Here is an 18,629-nt window from a genome sequence, read left to right as displayed (position 1 = left end):
TCTCTCTCTCTCTCTCTCTCTCTCTCTCTCTCTCTCTCTCTCCTTTCCTCTATCCTTGTCACTTCTACCACTTTTCTCTCTTTTTATCGTACGCCTCATCGTTCACCTTTTTCTCGTTAAGTTTCGCCGATATACTTTTCCTTGTTCTTTTCTCCATTGGTTTTCTCTTTTGTTGAACAGCCACCTTCGCGACGCTCTTCTTGCTCTTCGGGATCTTCCGCGCCATCCCTGCGACTCTTCAGTCTCGTTCCGTCCGCGTGCCCTTCTCGTTTACTTTACCAAGTGATCATGTATAGGATCAGATATCACCTAATCGCAATCCTCGTGATAGAGAAGTCTCTTGTAGTAACTGTACCCAATGCGGTCTACTTCAGGTGGGAGAACTTTCACATTTTTTTAAATAAAGTTATATTTGCTTGACTATTCTTCGAAACGTTTGCTTCATGCTATCGAGAATTTTAACATGAGAAGAGTTTACTTTGAAGAAAGAAAGAGAGGGTGGGGGCAAAGGAATGAAATCAAATAGATATACCTATAAAAGGGAAAAGAAAAATAGAAAAATATATAACGGAAAATAATTAACCGAAATTTATAATTTTAATCAGAATTTTGTGCATTCTACCACCAGTGTTACATCAACTATAAGAGTGCGTCCAGCATTGAATGTTTCAAGTGGTATCACATAGAGTGTGACTTCAGTGAGGAAAATTTATATTTTCGAGGCATTTTATACGAAAATGATGATCAAAATAAGCCATAATGCCGCTTTGCTAATATCCTTTCTTGAATCATGATAAAAATTTGATTTAATCTAGAAATTTATATTTACACACCATTTCTTTTTGTCTCAAATTATGAACTTAATTATCCTTACATTCTATCAATTATTTCATTATATAGTTATTTTCTTTGTTGTACGTTCCTCATGGAATGGATTCTAGCCTTTAAGTGCCACACTACTGCTATCAAAACAGTACACTGGAAGTGGGCATAACTAGTCCAATCCATTCGACTGTTCATAACTTTCATGAATAATGAATATACTGTAAAAAAAAAAATTGTTTTCAATCGAAAAAAACGCCAGACATTGAAGAACATAATGGTACTAAACAAATGTATGTCTTTATTAATAAAAAAGTTATAAGCGATGGAAGAAGCATTGTGGAAAAGCATTGGAAAAAGAAAGCCGGATATGCTATAAAGGCCCGAAAAGGCGTTTAAGGGCTAGTATACGTGAAAGCGTAAGAGTGCATCGCATTTTTCCCCGGGCGCCATTACGTTAAAAACCGATACAATGACAGCGAGATTTGAACAGCGCAATCGGCTTGATCTGAAGAGCGGGCAAGTAGCTAACTATGGGAAAATATATTTCCCTCTTTCTTTCCCCTTCTCTGCTGTTTTCGTATTCCCCGGATTTTTCCGATATTCGCTTTGCTCTGTCATAAACAACGAAAATATTGGCTCCGTGGTAATAAATGCGCGAAGTATAAATTGGGCGCCGTCATCTCGCAATTCTGCATTATAAACGTTACCCAGAAATTTGGGCGGAGTATCAGGCAAAATTATCGAAAAATTAATTTACGTACGTGACGTTTGATATTTTACAGAATATATCATTGTAAAATATTTTATGAAGTATATTCTCTTTTGAAGTTGGATATTTATAATCATTTTCACTGATTTCTCACATTGAATACATCGATATGTCTTTATTAAATGTTATTTAACGTTTAGGTGACAAAAAATAAACTTTGCAAAGTTTTTGCAAATCTTTCAAAGTAATCTTGTTTCTAGTTTAGTTTATATAGTTTTAGTTTAGTTTAGAATTTCAGTTTATTTTATTTTAGTCTGATTCTCTGCTGCCCTGAATTTTACGAGACTTCCTTTGTTTTATAAAATAATATTATTCCGTAGTATTTCGAATAGTCAATGCTGATCCTATTCTAATTCGAACTATTGGGACACTGTTATGATTAGACTTTAAATTTAGGAGAGGACGTTATCTTATGCTATATATACATTATATATATATACACTTCGAGAGACAGAATTATATCCAGTTATATAAATTATTGTATAATTCACATAAACATGAAAAAAGAACAGTTTTAAAAAATTTAACTAGATACAAATCTGAAAATAATTTTGTTAAACTATATGATTATGTTTAAGCTGATAATTGCTAGAATATCAACATTTTTTGCAGGACATATTATATTAGAGTTTTTTACATAATTACGGTTCAATAAAATTATTTTCGAATTTAGCTACATTTTCAGATATTTCGGCAAAACAATCGTTCTTTTTATCTAAACTAATAAATTTTATGTTTAGATTAATTTAGTTTAATAATATTTAGCGTGTGTGTGATTTCTGAAAATAAAATTTCTATCAAAATAATTATACTTAAATTGATTGTTAGAATATCATAATTTTGGCAGCACTGCTCATTATATTTCCTGCGTAATATTTCGATAGTCCAGCAAAATTCCATAAACATTCCACGCGTTGTCGCTCGAAAGTTAGATCTCGCAACTTAGTCTCTTAATTATACGGGCCTACGGCTGAAAATTATTTGCACGGCACTAAACGCGAACGTATCATATCACCAACGGGAGATAAGTTATAACGCCGGTAAAGGCGCCAGATAAGGCGCCATCGTTGATTGGATCACCGCGAGGAATCGATATCCTTCCTCTTCTTCCTCCTCTTCCCACTTCCGCTCGACGGTCCCCTCTGTCTCTCTCTTACTTCCGCGCACCTACGTACGTTTACCTTCGAACACGTCCCTCTTCTCTCCTCCCTTCTCTCTTGGGCCATGGGTGCCGTGGGTGCCGTGGCTGCCTCCAATTTCTCCGTGACGGTCTCATGGAGGATTCTCGAGTGCCCTCTCATCGCCCTCCGGGCCATCCAACCGAGCTCTGTCCGGCAGTCTCCATGCCAACACCCGCTCGATAAATTTATTGGTCGCCTCTGACACGACTGCCACCGAGTTGTGTCTCTTTCGCGTTCACCAGCGAACGTTCGCAGCTCGGCGTGTCTGGCCAGACGTACGAAAGATATGCGGATCGAGTCGTCTTCCGAAATATTCGCGTAGAAAAGAGCCAAGTGCGAAATGCGTAGCTTTGCGAAACCGTTTTATAAGAGAAAATTAGAAATAATGTCGCGCGAAATAAACAATTATTAACTTACAATATTATTTCTTCTTTTTCTGCACGCAATTAATCACCTCCGCTCGTAACAATCGATTCCGTATAAATATAAATGACACTCGATCAGATTCGAACATCTCCAATATTAAAAGAGATCGCCAACCATGACGTCGAGAAATCCGACTTCCCCATAGTAAAATGGTAAATAAATTAAGAGCACGATCGCAAGAGTCAACACACGTTACTCACGCATCTCCTGGTCGCCCTTTCTCCTGATGCTCCCCCATAAATGTGCGTCGATTACGAGGGTGTATGGGTGTACGCATATATAGGTGTCTATCCTCGTACACACATAATATACGTTCCGAGGTTGCAATGCGTACGCAGCACAAAAGTAGATGCAAGAATTTAAGGAAAGCAAAAGCAGCGAGTGCAACTGTTTTCGAATCTTGATGTTGTTTACAATGTTTTTCTCATGACGTCCTCAATCATGTTAAAATATTAAATCGTTTTGAATTATAGATATTAAATTGTATTAAATATTAAAATACTGTGCAATTTTAATACTTATTCATCACGTAAATATTATTATAATACAAATGTTTTTATGTATTCTTATATTGAGAAAAATGTCTGAATTAATTGGATTCTGGTTGAAAATGGATGAATCAAAATTTTCTAGTTTACTAGAATTCTAGTTGAAATAATCGAAATTATAATATGATTGATATATAATCTTCTGGCTCGTCCACTTTCAACCAAACATTTTCCTCAGTGTTTACATAAAAACACGAGTTTGCTAAAGTCTCTAAAAATTTAAGTACATAAATACAAATTTGAAAATAATTTTGTTGTATCATCAAAATAATTATTTAAAATCACTCATAGATGATGAATAATGGCACGTGAAAAATTCATAACGAGAAAGTAAACAGAAAATTTTTCATCTTTTTCAGCTTTTTATATGTAAAATTTACTTACCAAACTCATAGAATCTCAAAAAATGTAGTAATCTTTCGAAAGTACAGATTTCAAGCTATAAAACTCTTTTATTAAATTTAAATTTCATTTTTTACGAAGATGTACATACAATTTTGAGCTAGAAAATTGAAACGAACTTTTCGAACAACCTAATACATAATTTTTTAGATAAAATTGCTTTCAGATCTGCATCTATTTTAAATACTTCTGAAAAACCATTCTTTTCTTATACAAATAGTATAGATACATTTGAGTATTTTAGAATTCTTTCTTAATTTTTAATGCTTAAAATTGTATGAAACTACAAAAATCGTACACGATCGGAGACTCTCGGAATGAAAAACAGATCGGTCAAGATGTAAACTTTGTGTGTTGCGCGTGCAAACTGATTATTGAATTCGAAACGGAGGTAGGACTGATTTAGGTAACGAGAAGTAGAAAAGCTGAGCGAACAAAGTTGGAAAAGAGGAGTCGTGTGAATCGACGACTGTGAGGAACTTCAAGTAGGAGTAAGAATACTCGCAGAGAGACGGAACGGAAAGCATCGAGGACGGCAAAAAAAAAAAAAGAAAGGAAGTGATAAGGAGGAGGAATTAGTTGGAGAGAAGTAAAACGGAAAGGAACAGTGGAAAAAATAGGAAGAGAAGCACGGACGATCGAGTTACCAACACACTCTCGATATGTTTATTAACGCACGTCGCGCGCGAGACGAGGATTCGCTGGTGCAGCATCGGGATCAGCTGTGTGCGGCAGGCAGCCAAGCAGAGGGTCAAGTGTCCCTCCTTCTCTGATCTTCCCTCTTTTTGTCTCGCTCCTCTGCTTGTGCTCTATCCTTCCCTTGCCCCGCACTCTACCCCGCGTTTACCATTTCCGAATGCTTCACCATCGCGACGGCCGAAGATAAAAACGCTCGGGATAGAAATGCTCGCGCTTGCAAAACCACGTCGCGTCGCTAAGCCGAATCGGAACTCGGAAGAAAATCTCTGTACCTTTAATAATACTACTATACGTACACATAATGTTATAGATATTCGTTAAGTATGTGCTCTTTATATATACTATACACGGAAAGAACTTTATCTTTTAAAGTATCTAAAAATTTAATTGCAGATTTGAACATAATTTTGTTGGATTATCAAAATAATTATACGTAGAACGTTTAAGTATTGATAATAATGCTGCAAAAAGTTTTAACGTTCTAGCAAGCTTCACTACAGTTTGTGCATTTTGCAGAAAAAATGATTGTTTCATCGGAATTCTGATTGGAAATAGACAAGTCAGAATGTTCTGATTGAATCTATCATAGTCCTAATTGAGATAACCAGAATTCTGATTGATATGATCAAAACCTCCTGATTCATTTATTTTCAACCAAAAGTTTTTCTCATGATATACTTCATGGTGCATACTATATAAATGTTGAATAGTTTTTTAACACGCTGTATAAAAGACTTACAGAAAATGTGCTGATAATTTATCGCATATTTTAATATTTATATTTTAAATGCGGAGTGTTTAAAAAAATCGTTCAACATTTATATGGTTTTAAAAAATTATGATTATCTTACCCGCGAGTTTGCTGTTATAAATATGATGTATTAAAATAATCTATCTGATTTCAATATAAATAACACAAGTAATTTCAATATAATTAATTGAATGACACGAGTATAGTAAAAGTTGTATTTGAAGTAAACAAGCTATTTGGAATTTAGAGCCACTTTATCTAAACAGATAGAAATTTTGTATTCGGTTCGGTCAGATGCAAAGGACATGATAATTACACGTATTTCCGCTTTAACGGACGCCCATAGTAAAGCGATCGTTAAATGTAGATAGTATCGGTCACACAGAAACGAACGGGAACGAGTGGCTTCTCCGTCCGTCTCTTTCCGTGCCATCGCGGGACTCGTCCAGTCATCGATATCGAAACGCCAATTGGAAAGCTCTGCTGAATACTCACGAGCCGGTTGGAAATCGGAGCTTTTCCGCACTCGAGTTTCGGTTTCGCTGATTCCCAAAGCTCATCGAGGCGTAGATTGAATTGTTTCGACAAACGGCCGAACATTTAGCAGATACGATTTTGAAATTGTTACCGTCGGATTGTGTGTCGTCTATTGAAATAAACATGCGCCTATGGGATGCTTTGGTCAACGTAATTTCAATATCGCCCATCATGATTTCGTTCTAAAATTCACATGTGGTTTTCGCAACAAAGAGATCGATATATTTACAGTCAAAAAATAAACGATGCTAAAGAATACAATAATATTTTACACAATATAGCTTCCATTTGTTTCGTGTATCTTTATGTGAAATATGAATGTTTTGTGAGTATATTATGTCTTTATATTTTCCTAGTATATTATATCAAATAGTGTTGTCTCGTTGTGCTTTAGGCATTTTATATTCTTTTTTCTATCATTTGTAACGTTCCGGTGGGCTTAACAACAGTTCGTTGTTGGTGCCTCACCTTTTGTGTATTTAGTTAGTTACTTCGCAACTTTACAATATAAATGTAACTCTAATATATAAAATTCTATTATACACATAAATTAAATTAAAAATTAAATTTATATAAGTCACGGAGTATCGTGGGTTATTGATTGTTTAGGATATATAACCCAAAGTGTTTCGATTAATGTCTACACTATTATATGATTGTTCTTTTATTGCATTTATTTCGTATCTAGGTGATTCTACTCAAGACGCACGTACCGTTAATGATGTTTGTGATGCAAAAGTAATTTTTTAAAAATTTTTTGATATTGTCTTTATATTAAAAGATATATTACAGTATGGAAGGTCAGGTGAAAGTTTCTAAGCATCATTTCTCATCTTACTACACTACAAATAATCATCTATCATTTATTTTTTGTATATATATTTCACTGTTTTCTATATAAGAGTACTCAAAGTCATAGGTCACACATTAGATACTTATGAGGAAACAAGGTAAATTAATATACACGGTAAAATGCAGCTTATAAACGTAATTAATTTTATTTTATCTTCATATTTCATTTTGTGTTCTATCTATTCACTGATCAATTTATTTATGGATTCTTTATTTTAGTTACAGTTATTAGTTGTAATTTTGTTTTATTATATTTAGTGACTGTAAGTTAATTGAAATTATAAACAAAATATTAAAATTGTTATAAAAATAAATATTTTTTAATAAAATTACAGTTTAATTAATTTTTTTAGATATATAGAACGTCAATTTGTGAAGGATGTTTTATATTTGTGGTCAAGAGTGTTCCATCTCTCTTTTTTAAATAAATTTTCTACTAAATTTAATATATGAAGCTTAAATTCGCAAAAAGCGCTTTACTTCTAATTACTCATAATTTGGAGATCGCTGGTTTTGCAACTTTCTCTCGTCGGAGAAAAGCTTTGTAAATTCGTCGTGATGTAACTGCGAATAAAATATGTTTAATATATTCAATTTTGATAAACTAAATAAGTATCTGAAAGGAAGCGTGCATTACGTTTCCTCCTCGAGCGAATCAAAAATATCGAGAAGAGGAAACAGAAGAAGAGAGGAAATAAAGAGAAAGCGAAAAGAGGAATCTCGCGAATCGTTGGAAGTAAATGCCGTCTTGGTTCTCGTCTCGTCTCATTTCGTTTCATTCCGTTTCATTCCGTTTCGTTTCGTCGACCGGCTCGTCGAGGCGCTAGAAGAGCCGCCTTCGAGAGCCTCCATTACCGCCGACTCGAGACTGGAGGAAGACGGAAGTGGGGATGGAAGAAATAAGAAAGTAGAGAACTTGGAGTCACAGCCGTTTCGTTTCTTCTCTGCAGCACAAACGCCTCTATACTGAATACTTGTACGAAAAAACGGGGAGAAAATGCGGAAGGAGAAAACAAAGCTGAATATAAAGAGTTAAATGATGATGAAGAGACGAAGTCGAAGACAAAGTTAAAAACGATAAGAATGATATAAGTATAGATAAAGATGAAGACGATGACGAAGATGATACACAGAAAAAACGATTTGATTGAAGTATCTAAAAATTCAGTTAGATAAAAATCTACAAAAATAATTTTATTGGATCATCACAATAATTATGTAGGATGCTTAAATTGCTAGTGGTTGCAGTTTTGAAATTATATCATAATTTGTAGTACAATTTTTTTCATATTTGAGAGTACTGCCATATATGGTTATTATTAATTAATGCAGCAGTAATAACCATAAAAATAGAGCTCCTAACCATAATTATTTTACCATACAATTAATTCTTTATTCCCATTCTCAGTGGAATATCAACATTTTTTGCAGCCTTACTGCTCATGTTTGACATCTTGTATAATTATTTTGACGGTCCATTGAAATTATTTTTAAATTTGTATCAAGCTAAATTGTTAATATTTGAGCAAAATCGTTCTTCGAAGATAAAAACAGAAAGATTAAGAATAAAGATAAAGACGAAGAACAAATCGAAATATTATCGTGAAGAAAGAAGATGACTCGAGCAGAAGAACGGGAGGGGGCGATGTGTCAAGAAACGTGACGGAAAAATTCTGTACGCTGACTAACTGGCTTCATAGAGGAAAAGCCTTTTTATATTTTACGCACACGCATCGCAAGCACGCGGTGCGGCCTCAAAGGCGCGCCTTCATCCACGGGTTCCATCGATCCTCCCCCTTCCTCGAAGGTCTTCTCCCGCTCCGTACCCCGCAAGAGTGGTGGGCGGAACAAAGCCACCGGAAATCGCCCGAGTGGTACTTTGGCCTGGTGGTGGCGCCATCTTGTACCATTGGGTGCTGAGTTTTATGGGGGGGAAAACGTGTACGCATTGTTCTTGCAGCCCAGGTAATTCATAGATGCGGGCTCTCTCCCCTTGTCTCACTTCCATCACCCCTTTTACTTTCTTCTTAGCGTTGCACGTAAGTTTCGCCGGTTGGATTCTGAATACGAAGGTTGAAGAATTAATAATTATTGCGCACTATAAGCAACGTAATAAGCATCGCGATTGTATAGCGTCTTCAGTGTTTTCGATGAATTTTGAGCGATCCGTTTTCTTAAGATGGTATGATGCGATATTTTAAAATAATAAAGGAATATGGAAGAATAAATTAGAGATTATTCTAGATTGCATTTAAAAGTAATCCAAAAAGCGAGGATTTATCGTCTAGATCAAAAGTTATTTCAGTAAGAAGTAATATTTGTTTTTATCTGTGCTTTTTAATATAGAAACACAATAGAAATACATGAAAATATTATAAAGTAATGACAAAACTCAATTTTTTGTCTCGATGATTTATGTGAAGTTATATTGCGATGCAGAAATTATTTGTTCTTTGGCGTACAAAATATTTATTAAATCTTTGTAACTAATCGATGAATCGCAATGAAACTCAAATCATTTTAAATATTTAAAGTACTTGTACACAAAAATATTTTGATTATTTTTTAAATTTCAGTTTATAATAAGAATAATAACAAATAATAAAGTAAATAAATCATACAAATGTATTTTTTAATAAAAACAGAATATTATAAACACACTTTATATAGATATGGTTCGTTTAAAGTATAAATATTAATATACAGGGAGGGGCATTTAAAACAGGTCACCTGAATAACTCGCTTGTTTTTGACAATAGAAGAAAAAGTGTCAATAATTAATAGCAAAATAATTAGAGGAATCACGTTATCTAAAAAAAATTACATAATTCTATTTAAAAAAGTGGAGGTGACCTTCATATCTTTTTAGCGCCTCCACCAAAAAAACAATTATTGACATCACATTATGTGCCCCTCGAAACCAAGCAACTTTGGTTTGGCACTTTTTTTTCCATTGTCAAAAACAAGCGAGTTATTCAGGTGACCTGTTTTAAATGCCCCTCCCTGTATATATGTATATATATATATATATATGAGAGAACTGATCATCGATTGATCTCATTTTTGCTACACGCTTCGCGTCAAAATGTTTCTATCGAATTCTGAATAATTTTTTTTAAATAAATTAGACGTATTTGAAGCTGAAAACTCGATAAATTCGATTAAACGAGAAAGTAAAGATCTATTGAACAAATATATAACTGGATAATTCTTTATTTTCTCGTTTCGTTGAGTAAAGCTGGGAAAACATAAATTCGCGGCTGAAACTTACGATTTGTACGCGCGATTGAAAATTGAAATAGGTACTCCATTCAACTTGTCCACGTCTCTGATCGAGATGCTCCGTACATGCTTCTGCATAAAAGGAGAACAAGGTGGAGAGAAAGAAAGGAACGTTTATGTATAAGCCTATGCCTTTTACTTACACGTGTTGTACAATATTTATCTACACCTACCATAAGCATATATAAGATCGGGAGAGAACTGCTTTCATAGGAATAATATGTGCGTAAAGAAAAGGCGATTTCTAAAAAAAGAACGGAGGTCAAGGTTTAACTGTCCGGCTTGTCTGAAAATTTATCATTCATGATGCACAGACAAATTAATGCTCTTTGTCGAAAACTATAATTCATGTAACAATTAATAAATTAATTACGATTCTGAAAATGTTTAGTCATATAGTTAAAACAATTTTATCTAGGATTAATTGATTTCAATATTTTTTTTATATTTCTCAAAGTAATTCATTTACAATTAATTAATATCATATTGATTTATATTTGTTGGCTAAAGCGCTAATCAGAACATTCTGCTTTTTTTCATATGCGCTTTAATCGTTATTTGTTCATCGATAGCGATTATATTAAATCGCCACATTACTCATTTTATTTACTTTGATTTGAATAAAACTAAAGATTTTTTAAATAATACTGTGCGCGCGCATAATATGACGAACATTCTAAAAAATCTGGCATATTGTAATTTTGTAATTATTTAAGTCACTTGAAATTTTTACTTTACTTGTCCATGAACACGATGTTTGCAAACATCGTTTCTTTTTCGATTCAAAAAATCGTGAGATAAAAATACCTTTTTATTTATACAAAAGATAAAAGCTCGTGAAGTGGAAACCAAAAAGCGCACATAAAACTCGCGTTAAGGCTGAATAAAACGATACATAAAGACAAGTCCATCATCGAAGAATCGAGAGAGAAAGGAGGGGTAGACTCGTGAACATTATTTATAAGCTGATATGGACAAAAGATGCAGCCAAGGGGGAAACACGTAGCTATATATTGTGGCAGGTCGAACGTGGTGGACGGGAAAGTGTAATTTCAGTTTGAAACAGGAACGGGAGAGGCCGACCCACATCGAGGTTCTGAGTGTTTGTACTGCTGACGCGGCAATCCAATCCAATCCAATACTCGTAGCGAGGTACTGTAGCACGTATATATACGTACATATGAACGAATCGTCTTTCTTTCTCGGGTCTTGATACCTTTCCGTCTGCTTTTCAATACAATTTCGGCTTCGGCTCGAACTTGCGGAAGTTCCGTCTCGTAACTAGACGCACAACGCCATTTTCCCCGCTCTTCTAATGATTTTCGAGATACACTCAACAGTATGTATACCGAAGATTTGTTTTGAGCAAACGCCAATTTTATTGTCTCTGAATATTCACTAATTATGTTTACTTGGTACATAGAAAAATAATCTACCCCCGATTTCGAACGAATCCACAAAATATTCTGTCATTTATCGCGTAATTATATTTATTTATGTATATTTGAAGGAAATCTTTATATATATATACACTTATAAGGTAAATGTACCAGTTAGTGGACAGTTAGTAGATATGACTCAATTCGTTGGACAAAGTGATACAAAATTGTAAATATTAAGCTTTTAATGATATATAATATGTACAACTTTAAATAAATTTATTGTTTATAAAAATTTAATTACAAATTAATTTAAAATCGTGCATACCATCAAAAGCTTTATATTTGAAATGTTTTATCACTTTGTCCAACAATTGGTTCATGTCCATTAACTAGTACTTACCTTACTTACTTACTTACTTATAATACTTTATTTTTTTATTCTTTATACTTTTTATAAATTCTTTAAAGAATCATTTCGTTGAAGTATCTAAAAATCTAGATAAAAAATTCTGAAAATAATTTTGTTGTATCTCAAAATAATTGTACAGTAAACTCAAGCATCGTGAGAAATGCAGGTAGAATATTCTAGCAATCAGCTTGAGCGTTCTACATAATTATTTCGATAGACTAATAAAATTATCGTTAATTTCCTATTTATCTAAATTTGTAGATATATATTTTCAACAAAGTTATAATTTTTCATGTAATTTTAAGTCTCTTATGTATTATATTTTAAAAACAGAACAAAGGGTTTCGCTAAAGGTTCAGCTAGATACAGAAAATAATTTTGTTAGACTATCAAGATAATTTATGTAGGACAAAGTAATTGTCAAAATGTCAAAACTTTTTGCAGCATTATGTTTGAAAATTCTACATAATTGTGGTAGTGTAACTAATTAAAAAAAAAAAGTTCTAACAAATCATTTTCAGATCTGTATCTAGTTAAATTTTTAGATACTTCAGTAAAATGATTTTTTCCGTGAAGAGAAAAATATTTTCAGTACTATTTTCTAAAACATAATAAAGCAAAACAGAATTTCTCTTTTCTTTAAAAATAAAATTGTTCTTAATTTTAAAAACTCTAACCTATTGTATACTTTGGAATGTGTTGATCTTTTTGTGCTTGACGAACATTTTCGTTACATTTTTATTACTGTACTAATATTACAGAATAATTTTTAAGGATATATATTCGTTTATTGATTCCTGAGATTATTCTCTGGTCAATTGTAATTTTGACGTTCATGCATGATTAATGCGATGGATTTCGGCGAATGTAGATATCGCATGCCGGAGATCTAATTAACTACCTATCTGACCATACATAGATCGATACGTACCAGTTTGGTTCGCGATAGGGTTGAAATGAGTCGAGCAACACGCGAGCCGGGCGTAGCCGATGCATTATTATCATAAACGCAACAATAACGAGGGATGATCCGACGTGTAAACTGTTAAACCCTCCTTCCTTTCCCCTATCGGAGGCTGTGGGTGAGGATTACCGTTGGGGGTCGGAATTGTTGGGCGCGGGCCGTCTGGAATCTACGGGGGATGTTATTGTTGCCGCGAAAGAATGAGAGGAAACGTCGGGGTGGAAGAGAAAGGGTAACGTATTCTTCCTCCCCCCCCTCCTCACTCTCTCTTTCTCACACACATAGATACGCGGTAGGAGTCTATAACTATATGGTATTCAAAAGCGAGATCGCCCCTTCGGTCTTCGATGATATCGACGGTGTTTGCCGACTCCTATTACGAGCTCGATTGCACCAAACTATACGATTATCGTGCGTCAGTGATAGCCTTTGTATGCACGGCCGCTGAATCCCGGGGGTTAAAGAGTTACGCCACTTCGCGCGAATGCTGCTGGCGTCGAAGTATGTAGTACGGTGACAAAGCGACGAAGTACCGAGCAGAAATCACCGGACAATACAGAGCGTTTCTCGCTAAGCGCCACTTCCTTCAAACCGCAAGATCTCTTTGGTCAATTTTCGATCCTCTCACGAAAACAACGAGAGAGGGATCGTTTATCTATGATTGATGAGATTATTACGATGAGATTATTTTTAATTATGCATGCTATGTATATGTATGTATATTATTAGAAAAAAGGGACATAGTTGAACAATTATAAAGACTCAGCACAACTTACGTATTTTTCCGTGCGATACAACTATAAAATAGTTTATTCAATTATGTTGTTTTATACAGACAACATTAATTTTATACAGATAAAACTAGTATAGGTATAGTCGTTCATTCACCATATTAAGCCTTATGTCCATGATGTCCGAATTCTCGAACCGAGAAATGTGTAGCCAATCAACTTGCCGTTTCTCCATAAAAACTATACGTATTGATTGGCTTACACATTCCTAGATCCAAGAACTCGCACCGAGTTCTAGCACCGTGGGCACAGAGAGTTTTAAAACTTCTATTTTTCTCCGAGCATGTATATCCTTGCATAATCAAAAGTCCCATAAACTTAAAGTTCTGTCGAAGTATAACGCTCCACTTAAATGTTAATTAACTGACGAACGTATACGCGCCGCGTGTGCGCTCAATCAATTCAATTAGAATTCACTTCCATACGCATCCGTGACGGCACATCAAACAAACGCGCGGTGCTTTCTCTTATTCCGGGATTCCCCCTGGGTACAACCGTAAAGCAATGACAATCTCGCGACTCGAACGCTCGAGGGTTATGAATATTCAAAGGTGCGGGAAGTCGTGGATCGACAGCGGCGTATTGTTTTGTCCTTTTGTCAGTGCAATCCTTATATCCTCGCTAACCAATTTTTCCTATCAACTTCTGAGAGAGAAGCGCGCGAGGGGATCTGACGTTTCTCGACAATCTCGAGCAACGGCAATATTGGCAATATGTTTAAACCGGAAACGGCTAGGTATCGGCAACGCCGACAGCGTGCGTACGCCGTGCATCTCGCTCGCCTTCCCCGTCTAAGTGCGCTTTCGAAAATCCCTTATTAACGATGGGTCTGGTAGCGCTATTACGACGTTTCACGGCGCGGCCGAGTGCTTATCGAGTGACGTTACCGAGTCCTACGCACGCTGCATATTATTTGGGAACCGGGGACACGCGCCGGCACGCTCCCATTCATCTAGGCAGCTATATTGCGTTCCCCTTTCCCCGTCTCCCCTCGCATAGCCCTGTGTTAATTATTGAGAATAACTACGCGTTCTCAGTGCAACTAATTCATGAAAATATTTATTAAGAGATTAAATCCTAAGCCGGATATACTTCTTGGGTCTTTATTGCCGCTCGATTATTTCTGTATGCGCAAATATAGGTATATATATATATATAGACCTCCCCTTATGCATATTTAATGTGTTCCCGCGCGCACATTTGCTTCCAGGTTATCGGAATGACTACCAGTCGAGATACGATTACAACAGTGCCAGTTCGAGTCACACGCGTGGATCATGGTCATCAGGATCAGGTTATGGCATGCGTCAGTCGAATTATCCGCCTTCGGAGTATCATCGTCATAATAATTACGATAATCGTCAGCAATCCTCGCGGAACAATTACAATCAGAATGCGCAGCATGGCTACCATAGTCAACGAAGGGTATGTTTTATTATTTTCTTATTTCATTCGTATTTTCCATGTAACGCGAATTGAACAGCTTACATGAAAAGAATTACTTCTACCGAAGTATCTAAAAATTTAGGTATACAGATCTGAAAATAATTTTGTTCCAATAATTTTGTTTTGAGCCATTAAAATTAATTATGTAAGACATTCAAGTATAATGAGAAAGTTTGCGTCAAAAATTTTGACGTTCTATTATAGCACCCCTGATTGATCGACGTAAATATTATTTTGACGGATCCAACGAAGTTATTTTCAGATTTTTGTTTAGATTAGTTTAGATATTTCTGCAAGAAAATTTTTTAATTTAGCAAAATTGTTCTTTTTGTATAAAACAGAATTTTTGGAGGCCGAATAATACACTTGCTAACAAAAATATCTAACTAGTATTGAGAAGACATAATTGAAATTAAAAGTTAATACATGATAAAATTGGGGAAAGAGAAAAATCGAAGTTAAACCGTCGTTTTTTCTAAATTGTGTTTTAATATTTGTGTTTCTAATTTTATTGCCAATTAAATGTGCAGACTTTGAAATAAAAGAAGTAATAGATGAAGGTGGAAAGCAAGGGCCTTTAGTTTTTTTTCTAAACGATATTGTAGAATAAAGAAAACTATTTTAAAAACTAGCATTAAAATAAGACGATAGCTTTAGCTGAGATTGCTTATCTCATGTTATAGAATTACTCATCAACTCGAGGAGGAGGTGGAGGAGGCCACCGTGGAGATGCATGGCGACGATCGATGTAGACGTTACAGTAAAAGATCAACTAATTTTGTCGTGCATCTTATAATAGTTATGAACGATTTCTATAAGAAATCATCGCACATAATAATTATATCTAGTTAATATTTAAGGATTATTGTCAAAGTACGCGTTCTAAGGGAATGCGTTAATTCGAATGAGGCAGGTCGGAGTACTCGGTGAATTTCAGTGCAATAAATACGCGATTATCGACATAGCTCGAACACTGCGTTTTTTGGTGTACTGCAAATTCCGAATGCTGCAATGAATGTCTTTTCTGACGCGATGATGTCTCAGAGATAACATTACGTGTTTCTATTTGTAATTTTTGGAGGACGTGTACATAAAATATCAACGTTTACAATCATATATATTATACATATACACAGAATGCACGAAATATTGATAGAATTTTTTTAATAATAAATGATAATCATAATTTGTTTATTTGATATTAAATTTCGAATAAATTTTTTATGTATACCATAATCTTCGATTTATAAAATCATCATGGCAATGGAATGATAATTTTGTTGAAATACAACTCTAATAAAGAAGGAAACAATTCAGTAGAATTTCAATAGAAAAGAAAATTTTGATATTCGTTTGTTTTTTTCCTTTAAATTTCCTGTTAAATTTTTATTCTGAAACATTCCAATTTATATCGGAAAATTCGTAACAGAGAGGAAACGCGCAAAACCCGACATAGCATGTATGTATTTGCTGCACTTGTCGGAAACAATTCATGACGTGAAAATTCATATCACGGATTAAATTTATGTCATATAAAAAAACGTGAAAAAATTTACAAACAATCAGTCTGATACTTTCAAGAATGACAGATTAAATTATATAAAAAAATATATTTAACCTTATTCCCTCATTCTGTTATTACTTAAGTTGTATTATTTTCTTATTGCTATGATCTTTTTAGTAATTTATTAAACAATGCATAATAATGTATCGAGCATAATAATTATATTATACATCTTTGCGATACACAAACAATTATCTTTTGCTTTTGCATTTATAGACGTATCAGCGGAAGTCTTATGAAATTAATTATAATGGATGTTTTTCATCGCTTATATTCGATCAGGTTGCACGTTTATAATCAATTATATACAGAAATAACGGTTTTGCTGAAGTATATAAAAATTAAGTCAAATGGGGATCTGAAAATATTTAATTATTATGTAGAAGCTCTTGTTAGCTGGTTGTTAAAATATGAAAATTTTTAGAAAATTATGATTATTGTCATACGTTGAGCGTTTTACACAATTTTTTTGATTCAATATAATTGTTTTCAAATCCGTATTTATATAATTTTTGTATACTTCAGCAAAACTGTTCTTTCTTTACTAGTTGTAATTGATAGAATTTCCGTATTGTCATATTTAACAATTAGAACGGGTACGTTGACGAACGTATAATTTGTGTATTGTATTTTAATGGCTAACATATTATAATATTGATTGAATTAGAAATACAAGCGTCGCGTCGCATTGGATTTTGCATGTGAAATTGCGGGGCGCAGCAATGCGTGTTAAATGCAATGCCCGTGTATAGCGATAGATCAATGTATCACCGAATGACCGAATAGGCATTTGGAATTTCTCACTCTGTATTGAAATACACGATATTTCTTTAACTGAAGGCTACTGAATGACTGAATTATACTTATCCGTAAATCCCTACATTTTCCTGCCATGTATTTCTCGAACGAATCGGTAAGCTCTAATATCAATCCCCAATAGATATTTTTAAACACATTACGGTATAATTAAGTAAGAAAATAAAAATAAATAAAAATTTAAAATAACTCTTCAAGAAAAAGTTAAATGTAGATAATTTAATAGAGTTAAATTGAGAATAGACATTGCGCATTATTTAGGATAAAAAGATCCTTCTATCCTTTTTTATGTTACAATTGGACATTTTATATTGACTTTTTAGCGAGGCTATTTTCGGTTAATTAGAGAAATGGACCGATTTATGGACCGATAGATTTTTATTCGGGCTACAAATGATCGCGTACACTGTAAGGGCGAAAACACGTCTCTCCATACGGCAATCGACGTTATCGCGGTTCCGTTATTGTCCCTTTGATGAAATAAAGCTCTATCTGCATCGAGATCTACCCTAGGCTAGTAGTTGCGGTCGCTTATCAGGTACGCCGCTCTCTCGATTCCTCTCTATTGTCCGGAACAGCCCAGTGGGACTTGCATCCTTGTCGAATATACCATAAGTCGCCGCAGCTTGTTCGTATGTGCATGCAGTCGTTGCGGGAAATCCGATTCGAAAGCAGATCGATAGAGCATTAAGAACGGATCTGCCGTAGAAACGATCTTTGCAAACTTTGAAGTTATAAAATTAAAATTTTTCCTTATAAAACATGTAATATTTTCTTCGCAATATATTCAATAGAATTTTACCACGTGCGCTACAATTTGTAAAGATACGTGGAGCTGGAATGAAAATTGCCCGCAAAAATGTTGGAAGTCCGAAGCGCCGATCCCGATTGCAACTATTTGTGGGGCTGTAATTATAGAGTTATTATATAATATTACTAGGAAAATGCTTGCAATTAATTATTTATATAATCATTCTTTTAGACG

The 18,629-nt window shown here is 34.4% G+C and overlaps 1 protein-coding gene across 1 annotated transcript in view; it reads left to right on the top strand.

The window, feature by feature from the left end:
• Positions 1-16,343, top strand: part of Rat1 (5'-3' exoribonuclease 2 Rat1) — a 35,359-nt gene extending 19,016 nt beyond the window's left edge. The window contains exons 16-17 of the mRNA XM_018542054.1: positions 15,029-15,243; positions 15,948-16,343. Coding sequence (XP_018397556.1) covers positions 15,029-15,243; positions 15,948-16,016 — 284 coding nt within the window. The 3' untranslated portion in view covers positions 16,017-16,343. The remainder of the gene's footprint in view (positions 1-15,028; positions 15,244-15,947) is intronic.
• Positions 16,344-18,629: the final 2,286 nt, after the last annotated feature.

Source organism: Cyphomyrmex costatus, unplaced genomic scaffold, assembly GCF_001594065.2.
Source record: "Cyphomyrmex costatus isolate MS0001 unplaced genomic scaffold, Ccosl1.0 scaffold302, whole genome shotgun sequence".
NCBI lineage: Eukaryota > Metazoa > Arthropoda > Insecta > Hymenoptera > Formicidae > Cyphomyrmex > Cyphomyrmex costatus.
The sequence above is the reverse complement of the archived record's forward strand: the minus strand, read 5'-3'. Positions and strand labels throughout refer to the sequence as shown.